This window comes from Hippichthys cyanospilos, chromosome 10 (genome assembly GCF_059441005.1).
Source record: "Hippichthys cyanospilos isolate Australia breed blue-spotted pipefish chromosome 10, RoL_Hcya_1.0, whole genome shotgun sequence".
NCBI lineage: Eukaryota > Metazoa > Chordata > Actinopteri > Syngnathiformes > Syngnathidae > Hippichthys > Hippichthys cyanospilos.
This window is the reverse complement of record NC_142378.1, coordinates 6,116,998-6,130,900: the sequence shown is the minus strand read 5'-3', so window position 1 is coordinate 6,130,900 and position 13,903 is coordinate 6,116,998. Positions and strand designations below refer to the sequence as shown.

At 44.7% G+C, this 13,903-nt stretch overlaps 1 protein-coding gene across 2 annotated transcripts; it reads left to right on the top strand.

Moving 5' to 3' along the window:
• Nucleotides 1–4,449: 4,449 nt before the first annotated feature.
• On the top strand, nucleotides 4,450–12,068 carry adcyap1r1b (ADCYAP receptor type Ib). Of its 2 annotated transcripts, none has more exons than XM_088426381.1 (14): nucleotides 4,450–4,646; nucleotides 6,132–6,246; nucleotides 7,185–7,287; nucleotides 7,570–7,683; nucleotides 7,767–7,870; nucleotides 8,639–8,736; nucleotides 8,967–9,099; nucleotides 9,902–10,055; nucleotides 10,125–10,185; nucleotides 10,492–10,561; nucleotides 10,637–10,728; nucleotides 11,221–11,350; nucleotides 11,427–11,468; nucleotides 11,732–12,068. In XM_088426381.1, the coding sequence occupies exons 2-14, from the start codon at nucleotides 6,190–6,192 to the stop codon at nucleotides 11,918–11,920; spliced, it is 1,347 nt and encodes a 448-aa protein (XP_088282507.1). In that variant the 5' UTR covers nucleotides 4,450–4,646; nucleotides 6,132–6,189; the 3' UTR covers nucleotides 11,921–12,068. The 2 variants fall into 2 exon arrangements, with proteins under 2 accessions (XP_088282507.1, XP_088282508.1); XM_088426382.1 differs by having other exon boundaries at nucleotides 6,107–6,246.
• Nucleotides 12,069–13,903: the final 1,835 nt, after the last annotated feature.

Below are 13,903 nucleotides of genomic sequence, written 5' to 3'. Positions count from 1 at the left end.
AGGGTGTTGGGCAACTACTTTTATGAAATGCAGGTTTTTCCGATCACATGTTTCAGTGCCTACTTTTTCCAAAGCTTGTAACAGATGATTGGTACTCCATGAAGTCCGCGATGGCGTTGGGCGAGCAATTTGAAGAGCGGGCGAGCGAGCGAGCGAGCGAGCAGGCAGCTTGGGCGCGGGCCGACACGCGTTTCCCTCGCTCCTTTTTTTCCGCCCTTTCAAACTTCGCAGGCCCAAGTGTGTGATGTGAATTTCAACATCAGAGCCTGAGACACCGCTGCTCCTCTTTTCTCTCACTTTGACAGTGCTGGTAACCCCCCCCGTTAAAAAAAAAGACTTCAGTGTTGTGGACATGACTTTGTTGAATGCACGTTTTGATCAAAGCCAGTAGCAAGCCAGTGGTTCTCCAATGATAAAACTTAAAGACTTTGGGTAACCATTTTAGCAAAAATTGCTCCGTGTTCCAATTCATTTGCTCTTAATTGAAAAATACATTGTACTGTTCTATGGTACTGTACATCTTGGTGAAACTTAAAGGCGTACAAGAGCCTGCAAAGAAAAAAAAGTACATAACACAATAGCGTGGCAAAAAGAGGTTTAGTTTGGAAAAAAAAGGCCTGTTCCTGTGGTTTAGTTTGGAAAAAAAGGCTGTTCCTGTCACTGTTTGCATCACCAATTTATATCAATATACAAAGTATACAACAGTTTGCACAATATCACATAAAAAAGATGCTTCATGTTCCAAATCATTTGCTCTTAATTTGAAAAAAAAAGCCCTGTTCCTGTCACTGTTTGCATCGCCAATGCCAATCTGTATGAAACATGATAAAATCTGAGCAAAGATGTCAGAACACAATTTAGCACAGCGTTACTTCATGTTTTAATCTATCCGCTCTTAATTTGAAAAGAAAACTGTATTATCCCTATCACGGCATTCAAAATTATGAAAGGAGATTTGCTGCTGTAATCTCCCAAAAGGCTTGACGAGCTCCCGATTGACAATTGTCCTCCACCCCATCGATAAAAGTGACAATGAAACACGCGGCCTTCAAAATGTCCATTTTCACCTCAAGTGCTGTGTGTTTGCTGTGTGTTTCCCCTTTTTTTTATTTATTTTTCCTTCACTTTGGGACCTGAAATGGGATGCGGCCGGATCCTCTCCAGCATTGTTTATTCAAATGCCAGCAGCTCGCCGCGCGCGCATCACCTGACATTTGCGCTGGGGCGCGGTGTCCTCTTTCACATGGAGAAAGCGCGGCGCGTTCACACCCTCGACTTTGTCTTCCACCTGTGTCCTATTTTTGTTGGGGACGATGTCGGGGCGCCTCATTGTTTTCCTGCCTCCCCCCCACCCGCCCCCACCGTTTCCATTCGCATTATCATGCGCAAAAGCAAATAAATCTTCATTTTGAACTTTCTGTGTTTTTTTTGCACTTTAGCGGCGGCCTAGAGTGATAAACGCGAGCACGCCAAATCAAACGGGCGGCGGCAATCGTGGTGGAAAGAAGATATCGCTGCTCTTGGATCTGCAGAAGCATCTCTCGTCAGGAGAAAAAAACAAATGCCCAACTGACGTGGCGTCATCCTTTCCAACACTTTGCATTGCTCGATAATGGCTGAAAATAACGCGCGCGCATTTTAATATGGGGATTTTGTAGTCTCATTCTAAATCCATATTTCTCTTTATTTGAGTAATCTGTTTGAGTTTACTCACTCTCGCTGCACATGATCTTATTTTACGTTGCGCAAGCAGGGGCAGAGTTTGGTCAGGGGTGGCCACGCCCCTTTGACCACCCCCGCCTAGGAGAAATTTTGCCATCTGTGATTTCTGAAAAATGTTGACATGTTTGATTCCTACTCAATAGTTTGTATTACCCTCATATTGACTACTCGTGATTAGAATTGTTCTATCCATCCGTTATCTTGACTGCATGGGGTGCTGGAGCCTATCCCAGCCAAATGGTCGCCGGCCAATCGCAAGGCACAAACAAACAAACCTTTCACACACACACACTCAGCTATGGGCAATTCGGAGAGTTCGGCATACCCAGCATGCGCGTTTTGGGAAACGCGGGCACGGGGAGAGCACGCAAACTCCACATCGGAAGGCCGGAATCGAACAAAGTGCACTTTTCACACTAATCTCAAAGACGTTTTGTCGAACCGATTCCTGTTTCGGTTCCTATCGTTCCAGTTTGAAGGAATAATTGTAGTTTCCAAACGAGGTCGGCGGCGCACGCGCACGTCCCGACGTTCTCGGAAAGCGCTTGAGCGGATTTTCAATTCCGAAACGGACGCGCCGAAGGGTAGGCGGCGCTTCGGGGCGCGTGAGACGCAAATTGCCTCTCATTACTCAAAGTGGAAAAACATGGCTCCCCACCTGCTGCCCATTTAGCAATGAGAAATTACCCGAGAGACAAAAATATCTCATGAAAACGGAGCGGGCGTTTTCCTGCGCCTTCTTCTGTTTGGATCTTCCTCCCACGCTCCAAATTCCATCTCCTTCGGCCTCCCGGCCTCGTTAGTAAGCGATCGGAGCGGTTTACATTTGTAAAAATATATTCAACCGCTTGAATTGATTGCTTTACTGGAGAGTCATAAATCCCCCCCCGAATTGGATTTGACCCAGTTTGGCTCCTTTCTGATCCGAGTGTCTTCAAATGTCTTTGCAGCGGGCCCAAAACAGTTTGCGGCCACGTGTGGAAGGAGCAGACGGCGTAATTAGGGGGATTGTATTCCCATCAAGACTCTTGATTTCATTGCGGCAGCTGCGAGCGGCGGGCTCCGTTCTGGACTCCGTTCTGGACTCCGTTCTGGACTCCGACTGGTCCTTTGACAGATCCCCTTCAAACGCCGCTTCAAATCATACGGGAAGAAAAAAGACGAGCGGGGCGGTCAACGGCACACGGACCCGGGCCGAGACCTTTTCAAGACCGGGGACTATTGAGACAAGATGGATTTTGGGAGGTCGAGACCCATTTTTGACAAGCCGAAGACGTTTGGAGGTTGAAACGGAGAGCTGGTGGATTTCTGTCTCATCTGCCGGAAAATGATGTCGCTAAAGACAATGCACATCCTCCTAAAATATAGAACGCCTCAAATGTTTTGCACAAGAGTGAGCGTAATACATTTTAGCTAGCAAAGAGATGCCTCGTGTTCTAATTGATGTGCTCTCAATTTGAAAAGAAAACTGTACTACTAGTGTCCCGCGATGAAAAGCATTCAGTTGGCTTTGCTGATGCCTGCAGGCCTGTTGGGATCTTCTCTTGAAATACCTTCAGGGGTACAAGTCCCCACATTTGACAAGTAATAATAATAATAATAATAATAATAAGTAGGTATTGGGGTATTATTCTAAAAAGAGGAACGTGTACGAAGATGACCAGGAGGACGTGTTTTTTTTTCTTTCAGCCATCTCCTGAACAACAACAACACACACACACACACACACACACACACACACGGCGCTTTGTAATTCCTGCGCCAGCATCCGGACTTACCTTGAATTTCCTGCAGCACTTGCATTCAAATGCTGCAGTTGCTATGGCAACCCACGCCGCAGCATGTCATCCTCCTTTCAGCGTTCAAAACAGGATCAATTAGTGATGACATGGTTTCTTCAATAGTGACCTAGATTTAGCAAAAACTGACAAATCATGTTTTTCACGCTCTCATTTTTTCATCTTTGCGTGCTCTTGGAAAACCATTTCGGGTTCGGAGTCCTAATTTAGGTGAGCAGTACGACATGGGACGTGTATGGAAATTTCACACATTTTTTCAAAAGTGGATCAAGATTTCCTTTCAGTTTCAGGAATATCAATGAAAGAAGCACGTTCACCCACTTGGGTCTTCTGCTTCATCAGCAAATCTGAATTAATGCTTTTTTCAGTTGCCGTCTTGTGATAGAAACTGCAGTTTTCTTTTCAAACTAAGAGACAGTGAATTGGAACATGAGTGGACTTGTTTATAAATTGTGTTATGTAGCCCTTCCTTTGTATTCCTTTACTGGAAGTCTCATGCAGATGTGTGTTATCAGGATGCAAACTGTGACAGGAACGTTCTATTTTTCTTTTCAAATTAAAAGCAAATGAATTGGAACATGAATCAACTCATTTCTAAATGAAGCATTCCTTCCTCTGTAAATGATGGTATTCATTTACTTCGGGATTCATACAAATGTGCCTTGTCGTTCGTGACGCAAACGATGACAGAAACAGGTTGTTTCTTTTCAAATGAAGAGCAAATGAACTGGAACATGAAGCAACTTTGTGCTCAATTGTGTCAAATACAGTAGTCTTTTCGTTACAAACTGTTTCATGCCTTTAACTCATACACAGATTTTATATCTGATTTAGTTTTATGCAATATTTTATTATAGTGATGTCAGCTGTGATGAGGGCTGTGTGGACAGGGAGAGAGCGAGAAAGAGAGAGAGAGAGAGAGGGAGGGGAGGGAGCTCCAATCAATTGCGAGCGCATGTTTGCCCTTGGAAATGGTAGCGCGGCGGTGGCTTGACGGCCGGGACGCCTCGCAGTCTGTTATTCTAATTTGTCACCTTTCGAAGTAGTTTTCCATCTTGGAATGCAATGCGCCTAACCCTCGCCGGTTTTTTCATGGCCGCGAGAGAGAGAAGAAAGGACAAAATGGTAAGATCACGGCTGTAGCGCTGCGGGTTTTTGCTTTTTTTGGGGGGGCGGGGATCTTGCAGGCTCACGCGTGGATCTTGCAGAACGCGTCCGCTGGGATGTGCGCGCCTCCCTCGCCGCGCGTTTGCGCAGAGGGGAAATACCAAAATAACTCCGATGTAGCGGTCCTTAACAGGCAAAAAAGCCCATGTCTTTGGTCCGTTTTTTTTCTCGCGGATTTGTGTCAAGGTCACGCACGCTTGTAGACGTTAAACTTCTTTGTTGTTTTAACGTATTTATCCGCCAATTTCATCAGCCAGCCAAGCTTACTCGTGGTATTTATTAGAGGGTGGTTCTTAAATGATGGTACGGGTACCTCTGGGGTACTTGAAGTACCTCCAACTTTGGCCATTCTGTGTATAATTTAGCAATACAAAGGCATACGATGTTCTGCGAAGCAGTCGCAAACCCATTCGAGCAATCGGTCACTTCATGTTCCAGTTTTTTTGTTCTTAATTTGAAAAGAAAACAAGTACTGTCCCTATGATGGCTTGCGTCACCAAAGACAAGTTTTTGCCGCATTTTGCTAAGAAGTCACTAGAATACAATACGTTGCTGCATGTTTCAATCAATTTGCTTTTCATTTGAAAAGGAAGACTTTACTTTTCCAATCGCAGCTTCTGTCACAAAAGACACTGAATATCCGTAGGGAACTTAACAAAATAAAGGCATGCAAAGGAGTTGCTAGAACACAATGTGTTGCTGCGTGTTCCCATTGATTTGCTCTCAATTTGAAAAGAAAACCTGTACTGTTTGACTCACATCAGAATGAAAATTTGCACGAAATAAAGTTACGCAACTTCGTACTGTAAGCAATATCACAAATCATGCCAGGTTATATGAATTTATGAGCAAATGCATACATTTCTGCAGGTTTTTTGGTTCACTGCTTGCTTGACAATAATAAATAAGCGTTGTAGCTATAATCACATTTTGGCCCAAACCAATTCATTTCTTAAGCATATTTTAACACAATAAAAGAGTGTTGGAGCGAGATAGTAGCGGCGAGGTCGCGGAAGGCCGGTTTTCCCTCTCCCCACCATGTTGCTCGGGGACCTCCGGGCCGTCCCTAGCCGGCTGGGATGCGTCTCCTTCACTCGGACAACTAACTGATAATAAACAAACATTTGGAGAACATACTGATAATAAGCAAACATTGCAGTTTTTTCCATTGCTATGCGGGACACATTCCAATATCCACTACAACATAATGAACGGTGAAGGGCCGTTCAAAAGAGTGGGTGGGTTTGTGAATGCGGCATCACTATGTTGGACATAATGAAAAGTCCACATGGAGAATTATTCTTGACAATCTGTCACCATTTAAGGAGTAGAATGTCAGATTGAGGTTGGCCGTACGCGAGGAGGCCAACATCAAGTGCTCAAGGTTTTCCGCGTGTTCATCTTGATCTTTTCCTCAGTTTATCCATTCGTTGTCGCGCTCAGATGCCGAGGCCAGCTGCCAGTGCGCTTCTGCTGTGAAAGCAAAGGAAAGTCACCGAAAATGCTGCCCGCTCACCTCCGGACCCTGGTTTTTGCCGTCTTTCTCCTCCGGCTTCCGGTAAGAGCAAATGGCGGATTTGCACCTCCTTCTACTCTTTGTTGGCAATGGGATTTGAATAAAATGCTTGACACGCCATTTTGCTTTCTTTTCGCCCGGTTTATTTTGATGTCAGTAAAGTTTGGCTCCTTCAATCACTGCGCTGGGATAAGCTTCAGTAAACGAGACCTTTCGCTTTCGTATTCGAAACGCCGCTAGCAAAAAATGTCAGGTTTAGAAATGAACTTAGGTCTTTCGTTTGCGTACGTTTAACGGCGGAACATGTCATGATATGGTCCCTTTAAGCGGTGCTCCAAAGGAGCCCCGCGGGACGTTTTGCAGCTGTCCCTCAGCTCGAAGGAGCGAAGATTCTTTGTCTGCCGTAAGCCCCTTTGTGCGGAGGCCCGAGCCGGGGATCCCGGCGGCGGATGCTGCGCCCGGGCCGGCGAGGATCAAGGGGATTGCCTTAAAAGCGCCCGTCTAAATATATTTCGGGAGTAAACGCCCTCCTTTGGTTCGGGCTTAGGGAGCGCCGCCAGCCGGCCGGCGTGCGACCCGGCCGAACGTCGTGTGAAAAGTCAACCCCTGCAGTAGCCCATTTCCAGCATTTTGCCGCATCGTTCAAGGCGCGCTTTGACACAAATAATGTTTTCGATTGCATCTGAAAGGTCTCAACAGTCGTTGCCTTGGAAAAAAAAACATGAACAAAAGCAGTGAACGGGAGTTTTTGAGGCAAAATAACAGCTTGTGTACGTATATTACAGCGGCGCTCCATTGGGATAAAATTAAGTGCATAACATCTAGCCATAGGTGTGCAGTAGGCGGTAAGAATTCTTGTGAGTGTAAAGTATTTTACACCATGACGCTGAAAGAGTTAAGCTAGGAAGGCATATGTCATTGGATGTCCTCACAAGTACAGCTGTCCAAAAGCGTGCGTGCGTGTGTGTTTGCGTGGGCAGGTGCGGTGCCAGCAGGTGCCCTCCAACTGCGTCATCAAGAGGGAGCAGGAGAAATGCTTGGAGATGATGGCCCTTGACCAGGCCGCGGACGATTCGCAATATGGTAGCGTCCGATCCGCCAGTCCTCTCTTCATATTTGAAGAGTCAAACAGACGCAAGTCCGACAGCGCAGAGTGTTATTTTTTTAAATCAATGGATGGAAATGAAAATATGTTTAGGTTAAAATAAATATTGGTCTGCCATAGTTTGATCATTATGTTTGACGAGCGTTGTTTGGCAAGCGGAAAAACGAGCTCCGTTTTTAACCGAGAAGTGCGTTTGAACACATTGGCGAGTATGTTGAAAAGATGACTGAGAGGGCCGCGGGCCGGCGCGGTGCGTTCAGGGTGCGGCTGGCTGTGGGACAACCTGACGTGCTGGCGAGCCGCCGGCATCGGGGACGTGGTGGAGGTCGGCTGTCCCGAGCTCTTCTCCCAGTTCATCGGCGAAGAGGACCGCGGTGAGTCGCGCGACCGACGACGGGGATGCTCAAGCGAAGGGCCGATTGAAAATGCCGGCGTTGATCGCGGTTTGTGTTTGCAGAGTTGGGCAAGGTGCGGCGCAACTGCACCGAGTCGGGCTGGTCCGACACCTTCCCTCACTACATCGACGCTTGTTTGTACGAGGAAGGGAACGACACTCATCCGGTTTGTACAAATAGGGATGGGACCGCAGCCAAATCTATTTCCGTCTTGCTTTTCCGGCGAAATGCTTGACAAGTGTAATTCTGTAGGATCCGGTCGCAGTACGCCTGCTCCGTCCATCAGCATTTTAACCAGTATCACTTAAGCGTTAAAGACAAGACCCTCTGTTTTGCCTTGAACGTAAAACTAAAATCGTTTCAGCTCAAATCTCATTTACTCTCCAAGACAAAAAGGTGTTCCACATTTCGTCCAACTTTTGTAGTCTTGAGGGTGACCCTGGGAGCTCCCCGCAATTAAAAACAGACAAATAAAAGACAAGTCTGTGTATATATATATATATATATATATATATATATATATATATATATATATATATATATATATATATATATATATATATATATATATATATATATATATATATATATATATATATATATATGTGTGTATGTGTGTGTGTGTGTGTGTAATAAAGAAAAACATAAATAGTAAATTAAATTTGCAATAAACAAATAAAAAAAGAACAAACCTGATTAATACAATTCAAAAAAATAATGTATATAAGAGATAAACATACCTAATATTGAAACAATAGATCAAAATTGCAAGAAACAGATATATAAGAAATTGGAAAAATAATGTAATGAAAATCAACAGTATATATAAGAAATAAAAATACATGAAAATTGCAAGAAAGAAATATCTAAGAAATAACCCATCAGATAATACATCAGGACAGAGTTTTTCTCTGTTTTCTATTTTGGAAAGCAGGACATGTACTACGTGTCGGTGAAGGCTCTCTACACTGTGGGCTACAGCACATCGCTGGTATCGCTCACCACGGCCATGGTCATCCTGTGCAGGTTCAGGTGAGAGAATACGCCGCGATGGACGGCAAAGAACTAGCGCCGGCTAGTACGCCTTCTGTCTAGGCGGGCGAATCCCTCGCTTGAGTTTCCTGTTTGAACCGTGGAAAGAATCAAGCCAGTTCCAATGCCGCGCGCCCGTTCGGGTCAAAGTCCATCCAGATGAAAATGTTGTTTTCAGTCAGAGGCAAAAACAAAGCGGGCCGTAACGCTCCTTCCGCTCTTTGGTCCAGGAAGCTGCACTGCACCCGAAATTTCATCCACATGAACCTGTTCGTGTCTTTCGTCTTGAGAGCCGTTTCCGTCTTCATCAAAGACGGCGTCCTCTACGCCAAGGAGGACAGCGAGCACTGCTTCGTACGCACGGTCAGTTGGACGCTCGGGACATTTCTCGCATTTGCCCCCTACTAGTCAAGGGCCCATATTACATTCTGATGCAGTGATAACCGTGAGTATCACGGTCATGTCACGCTTTTTTGTTCCATTGAGCAATTTTTTTTTTAAATATACATTGAAGATTTGGTACATTAAGAAATGTGTTCCACGTTGAGTACAAATGAATGAATGAATACATTCATACATACAAACGTAAACATGCATGAGCATTCTTCTTGTTTTTTAATGTTTCTTGGTAAGTCCGGGTGACCCAATCCGTCGAGAGTTATTTTTAAGACAGAGAACTCCTCCTTATCTTCTCTGTGTGCCAAGAAGGTAGAAGAAAAAAAAAAAAGAATCGGCAATTGCCATCGAAATGTTTTCAGAGGCAGCTTGTTGGATCGAATCAACTCTGCAAGCACTAGCGATAGCGTAGCCTATTATCACCAAACTGCACCACACTAGATCGAAAATCCTCTAAAATAATGCGATATATTTTCAATATAACTTTGAATGACAATACCTGTAACCGTTAACAATACACGGAAAAGAAGTTTGTTTGACTAGCATGAGCAGGAATTTGTTTTTGTATCACAAACGAGCACTCACGGTTGTTTTCTGGAAGCGGCGTTGTGAGAGCCATCTTGTCGGAACCAACTTGACTTCCATTGGTAAAACGTTGTTCAATCATCTCCCAGAAGTAGATGACGTCCTCAAAAGCCTTCCCGACAAGGAACGCGGGAACCTGGAGCTTTTAACGCCACGGCAAACTAACCCGTGTCTGCCCTCCAAGTTGGAGTGCCGGGCGGTGATGATCTTCTTCCATTACTGCGTGCTCTCCAACTACTTCTGGCTCTTCATCGAGGGCCTCTACCTCTTCACCTTGTTGGTGGAGACCTTCTTCCCCGAGAAGAGATACTTCTACTGGTACATCATCATCGGATGGGGTGAGGACCCTCGCGCGCCGCCCGGCGGCGGACGAATGCCATGTTCTCATTTGTGTTCCTTTGGGACAGGAGCCCCCACCTTGTGCGTCAGCATCTGGACCGCGCTCAGGCTGCATTTTGACGACATCGGGTAGGAACCGTGCCCAAACGAAACTTCCGGAATCGAACGCGCTTTTGGGGTGTCAAACCAAAATCAGATAAGGTCCAAAAAATAATCAAATTAAACTCATTGGTTTCAAAAGAAACATTTCTGGAATCAAACAAAACATTTTTGGTTTCAAACAAAAGTTTTGGGTGTCAATAAAAAAAGATTAGTGGCAAAAGGAGATCAAAGCGATCTTTTGGTTTCATACAAAAAGCTCTGGAATCAAACATCCCGATTCCATCCGCTTAATTGGGATACGACGTGCTGCCTGCCTTGTCGTTCGTCTTTCAGCTGCTGGGACATGAACGACAATGGCGCCATCTGGTGGGTGATCAAGGGACCGGTTTTGGCCTCTATTATGGTGCGCTTTTCCTCGACTGTTTCCTTGCTGCTGCTTTTGTCTTCGCCAAGATGACCCGGGTTATTTTTTTAATAGATCAACTTTGTACTCTTCATCGGCATCATCATCATCCTCGTCCAGAAGTTGCAGTCCCCAGACATCGGAGGAAACGAATCCAGCATTTACCTGTAAGTGTCATTCCGAACATTTACTTTCCATCATTAAAGGGGAAGTCGACACCCCCAAAAGTACTTTTCATGCTAACTTTCATGATGTTGCGTTAAAGGATTTACGAACGAAGCGGCAAAATCCACCGTCTCAGGGTCAGCCATTTTGTTACTCACTCCCAATCACATCTGTTCACGTAACCAATCGGTTGTTACCCAAGCAACTGTGATGTTATTTTCAGGTGCCTACAAGTGACAAAATCAAATGAAAAGCAAACATTTGGATGAACTTCCCCTTTAAGAACGTTTCATCAGTGCACTGGTAAAATGATTGACGGCAATAGAATCCACCCGGGTTTTCAGGGGCGGCCATTTTGTTACTTAGTTTTTTAGCAGCTTTTCAAGTCTTCGGTCAACAGTCGACTATTATTTTGGCCGTTGAGAAATGCCAGCGGCCCCAAATATGGCGGTCGCGATGGCCAAATATGGATGCGTTTGTACACTTTGGCGCAGGAGGTTGGCGCGCTCCACGCTGCTGCTGATTCCCCTGTTTGGGATCCACTACACGGTTTTCGCCTTCTCCCCCGAGAACGTGAGCAAGCGGGAGCGGCTGGTCTTTGAGCTGGGCTTGGGATCCTTCCAGGTTTGCTCGCTCGCCACCAAACGCGTTTGTCTGGTTTTCTTTCGGAAGAAAGCGAACGATGATCTTGTCATTTTAGGGCTTTGTGGTGGCCGTCCTCTACTGCTTCCTGAACGGAGAGGTAAAGCTCCTTTTCCTTAATATATGAGTCGTGCATCAGGCAAAATAGGAGATGAAAATCATTTGGATCACGGAGCGAAACGGTGCAATATTTATTTTATTCTTATACGTTTAAGTTGACATGCACCTATACTAATATATATATATATATATATATATATATATATATATATATATATATATATATATATATATATGGGGTCGATGGACGTCGGGTCAGCGGAGAGTGGACGAATAAGGCGGCGGCCGTGCGTTTCCCCAAAGGTGCAGTCGGAGATGAAGAGGAAATGGCGCAGCCGGACGGTCAAGCGCTACTTTGCGGCCGACCTGAAGCAGCGGCACCCTTCGCTGGCGAGCAGCGGCGTCAACGGCGGGACGCAGCTGTCCATCCTCAGCAAGAGCAGCTCGCAGATCCGCGTGTCCGGCCTGCAGGTGGAGACGCCGGCCACCTGAGTCCCGTCCCCGGCCGGACCTCCGCGCCGGGCCCGGCGTCCGACCCCGCCCGGCAAAGTGGCCTTAAACTGGCCCGTCAGGATTTCGCCCTCGCCGTACGTTTACGTCTCTTGCCCGCCAGCGGCCGGACTTTTGGGCGCCTCCTACGCTGGCCAAAGACGTGGACGTGTCCTCTGGGAATTACCTCAATGATTCTGTGACTTTTTTTCATTGAACGTACAAACAAGATTTAGGAACTAACTAGAAAGAAGGAAATGGGAAGAAAACAACAAAGAAAGAAAGAAAAAGAGCAAAGGAAAGCAGAATGCAACAAAGAAAAAGAACAAAAAAGAAAGAAAGCGTAATAGAAAACGAATGAAAGAGAAAAAAGAAACAACTGCCAAAAGTAAGAAAAATGGAAAGAATGAACTCATATATAAAGAACGAAAGAACGGACGAACGACAAACGACCGAAGAAAAGTGCTCTGAATCGATTGACTACTTTTGGGGTCCCTCCGCATTCTCATTTGACATTCAGTGACTTTGAGTGTGTGTTTGTGCGTGTGTGTGTGTCTTCAAAGAAAGTGGGCATCCCAGATAAAGAAATTTGGCCATCAAGACCCATTCGATCCCAAAGACGTATTTACATGTCTTTACAACCCTTTTTTTTTTGTTTGTTTTTTTTAACTCTGAAAATGAAGATTCTTTGAAACAAAACAGCCTTGGAATATTTATGTAAATATACATAATTATGAAAAGGGCTGATACTGCTGAACATTTTGAGGGGGTGAAAATAAAAATATAGTGGGTATCATGAGCGTTTCAAAGTCAGTCCAAGTTGGGTGATAATAAAAGAAAAATCCCAGGGGTTAAACGAGTTTGACATCCTCGACTTAAAGTGAAGTTTATTTATTATGATTAACTTTGTGCACGGCCATCTGCATTTGCTGGGCTTAGCGCTTTGGCGTTTGTGATTTGGTGTTGCGCAATCTTGTGTGCACACGTGCCGTGCCTTTAAGCACTAAGCCAATTTGTAAAGACACTTTCATTTGGGAAACGCAAACGTCAACATGCTTGGATACGTTTTTTTTTTTTTTTAAATGCTTGTAACAAAAGCAAAAACTTTGAACTTGGAAGCCTTCTTAAGATGAAGAGAACGTCTGAAAAAAGTGCGATGACATATAAGTGTGGATAAGACTTTTGGATTTCTTGCTCATGATTTGATGGAACTTTTTACAACATTGCAAGTCGCAATTTTTCTGAAATGAAGAGATCGAATTGCCTGCGTGGAATGCCGCCCACTATCTCCCACCCGAGCTTGGAAATAAAAAAAAACAAGGGGAATTGGAAATGGTATTTTTTTGTGCTCCGTCGGCCTGTGCGATCATTTCAAAAACGGGCAGAAACAATCGCTGCCACAAGAGGGCCCCGTTTCGTTTTTTTGCCGTTTTAATTAGAATCAAAGGGCTGAACGACTCGACCAATCATTTGGACGTCCAGAGAACCAACCAAGTCGACAATTAACTCTGCCAGACAATCTTCATTCATCTGTCATATTTTATTGAGTTTATGCAGACATTTCCAGTGCTTCTTTTTTTTTTTTTGAAAGAACTTTGAGCTTTATACACTGTGGATGTCATTATATGTCGGGATGATAAACTTTAGTTTTATCAGCTGTAAATGAGTTTGTAATAGTGCTTGCTAGGTTTATAGCGCAACTTTGTGGAAAACTTCATTGTTGTACTTTGGAAATGGATTTTGCTATTTGTTGGAAGTGCGTAGCTTCTTTGCTAGCGTTAAATTATTTGTAGGAACGAGAATAGAGGTGCAAGAAATAAAAATGAATGGGGAGGCCTTGTGGAGCTCGTCGCTCGGAGCCAGCCAGGCAAGATAGTTTTTTTTTGGGGGTGGGGGGGATATCAAAAACTGTCAAATTGAATGAATATTGGAATGTGTTTTCAAACTAGTACAATAGCTTTTTGGAAGTGATTGTTAAAGGACGCC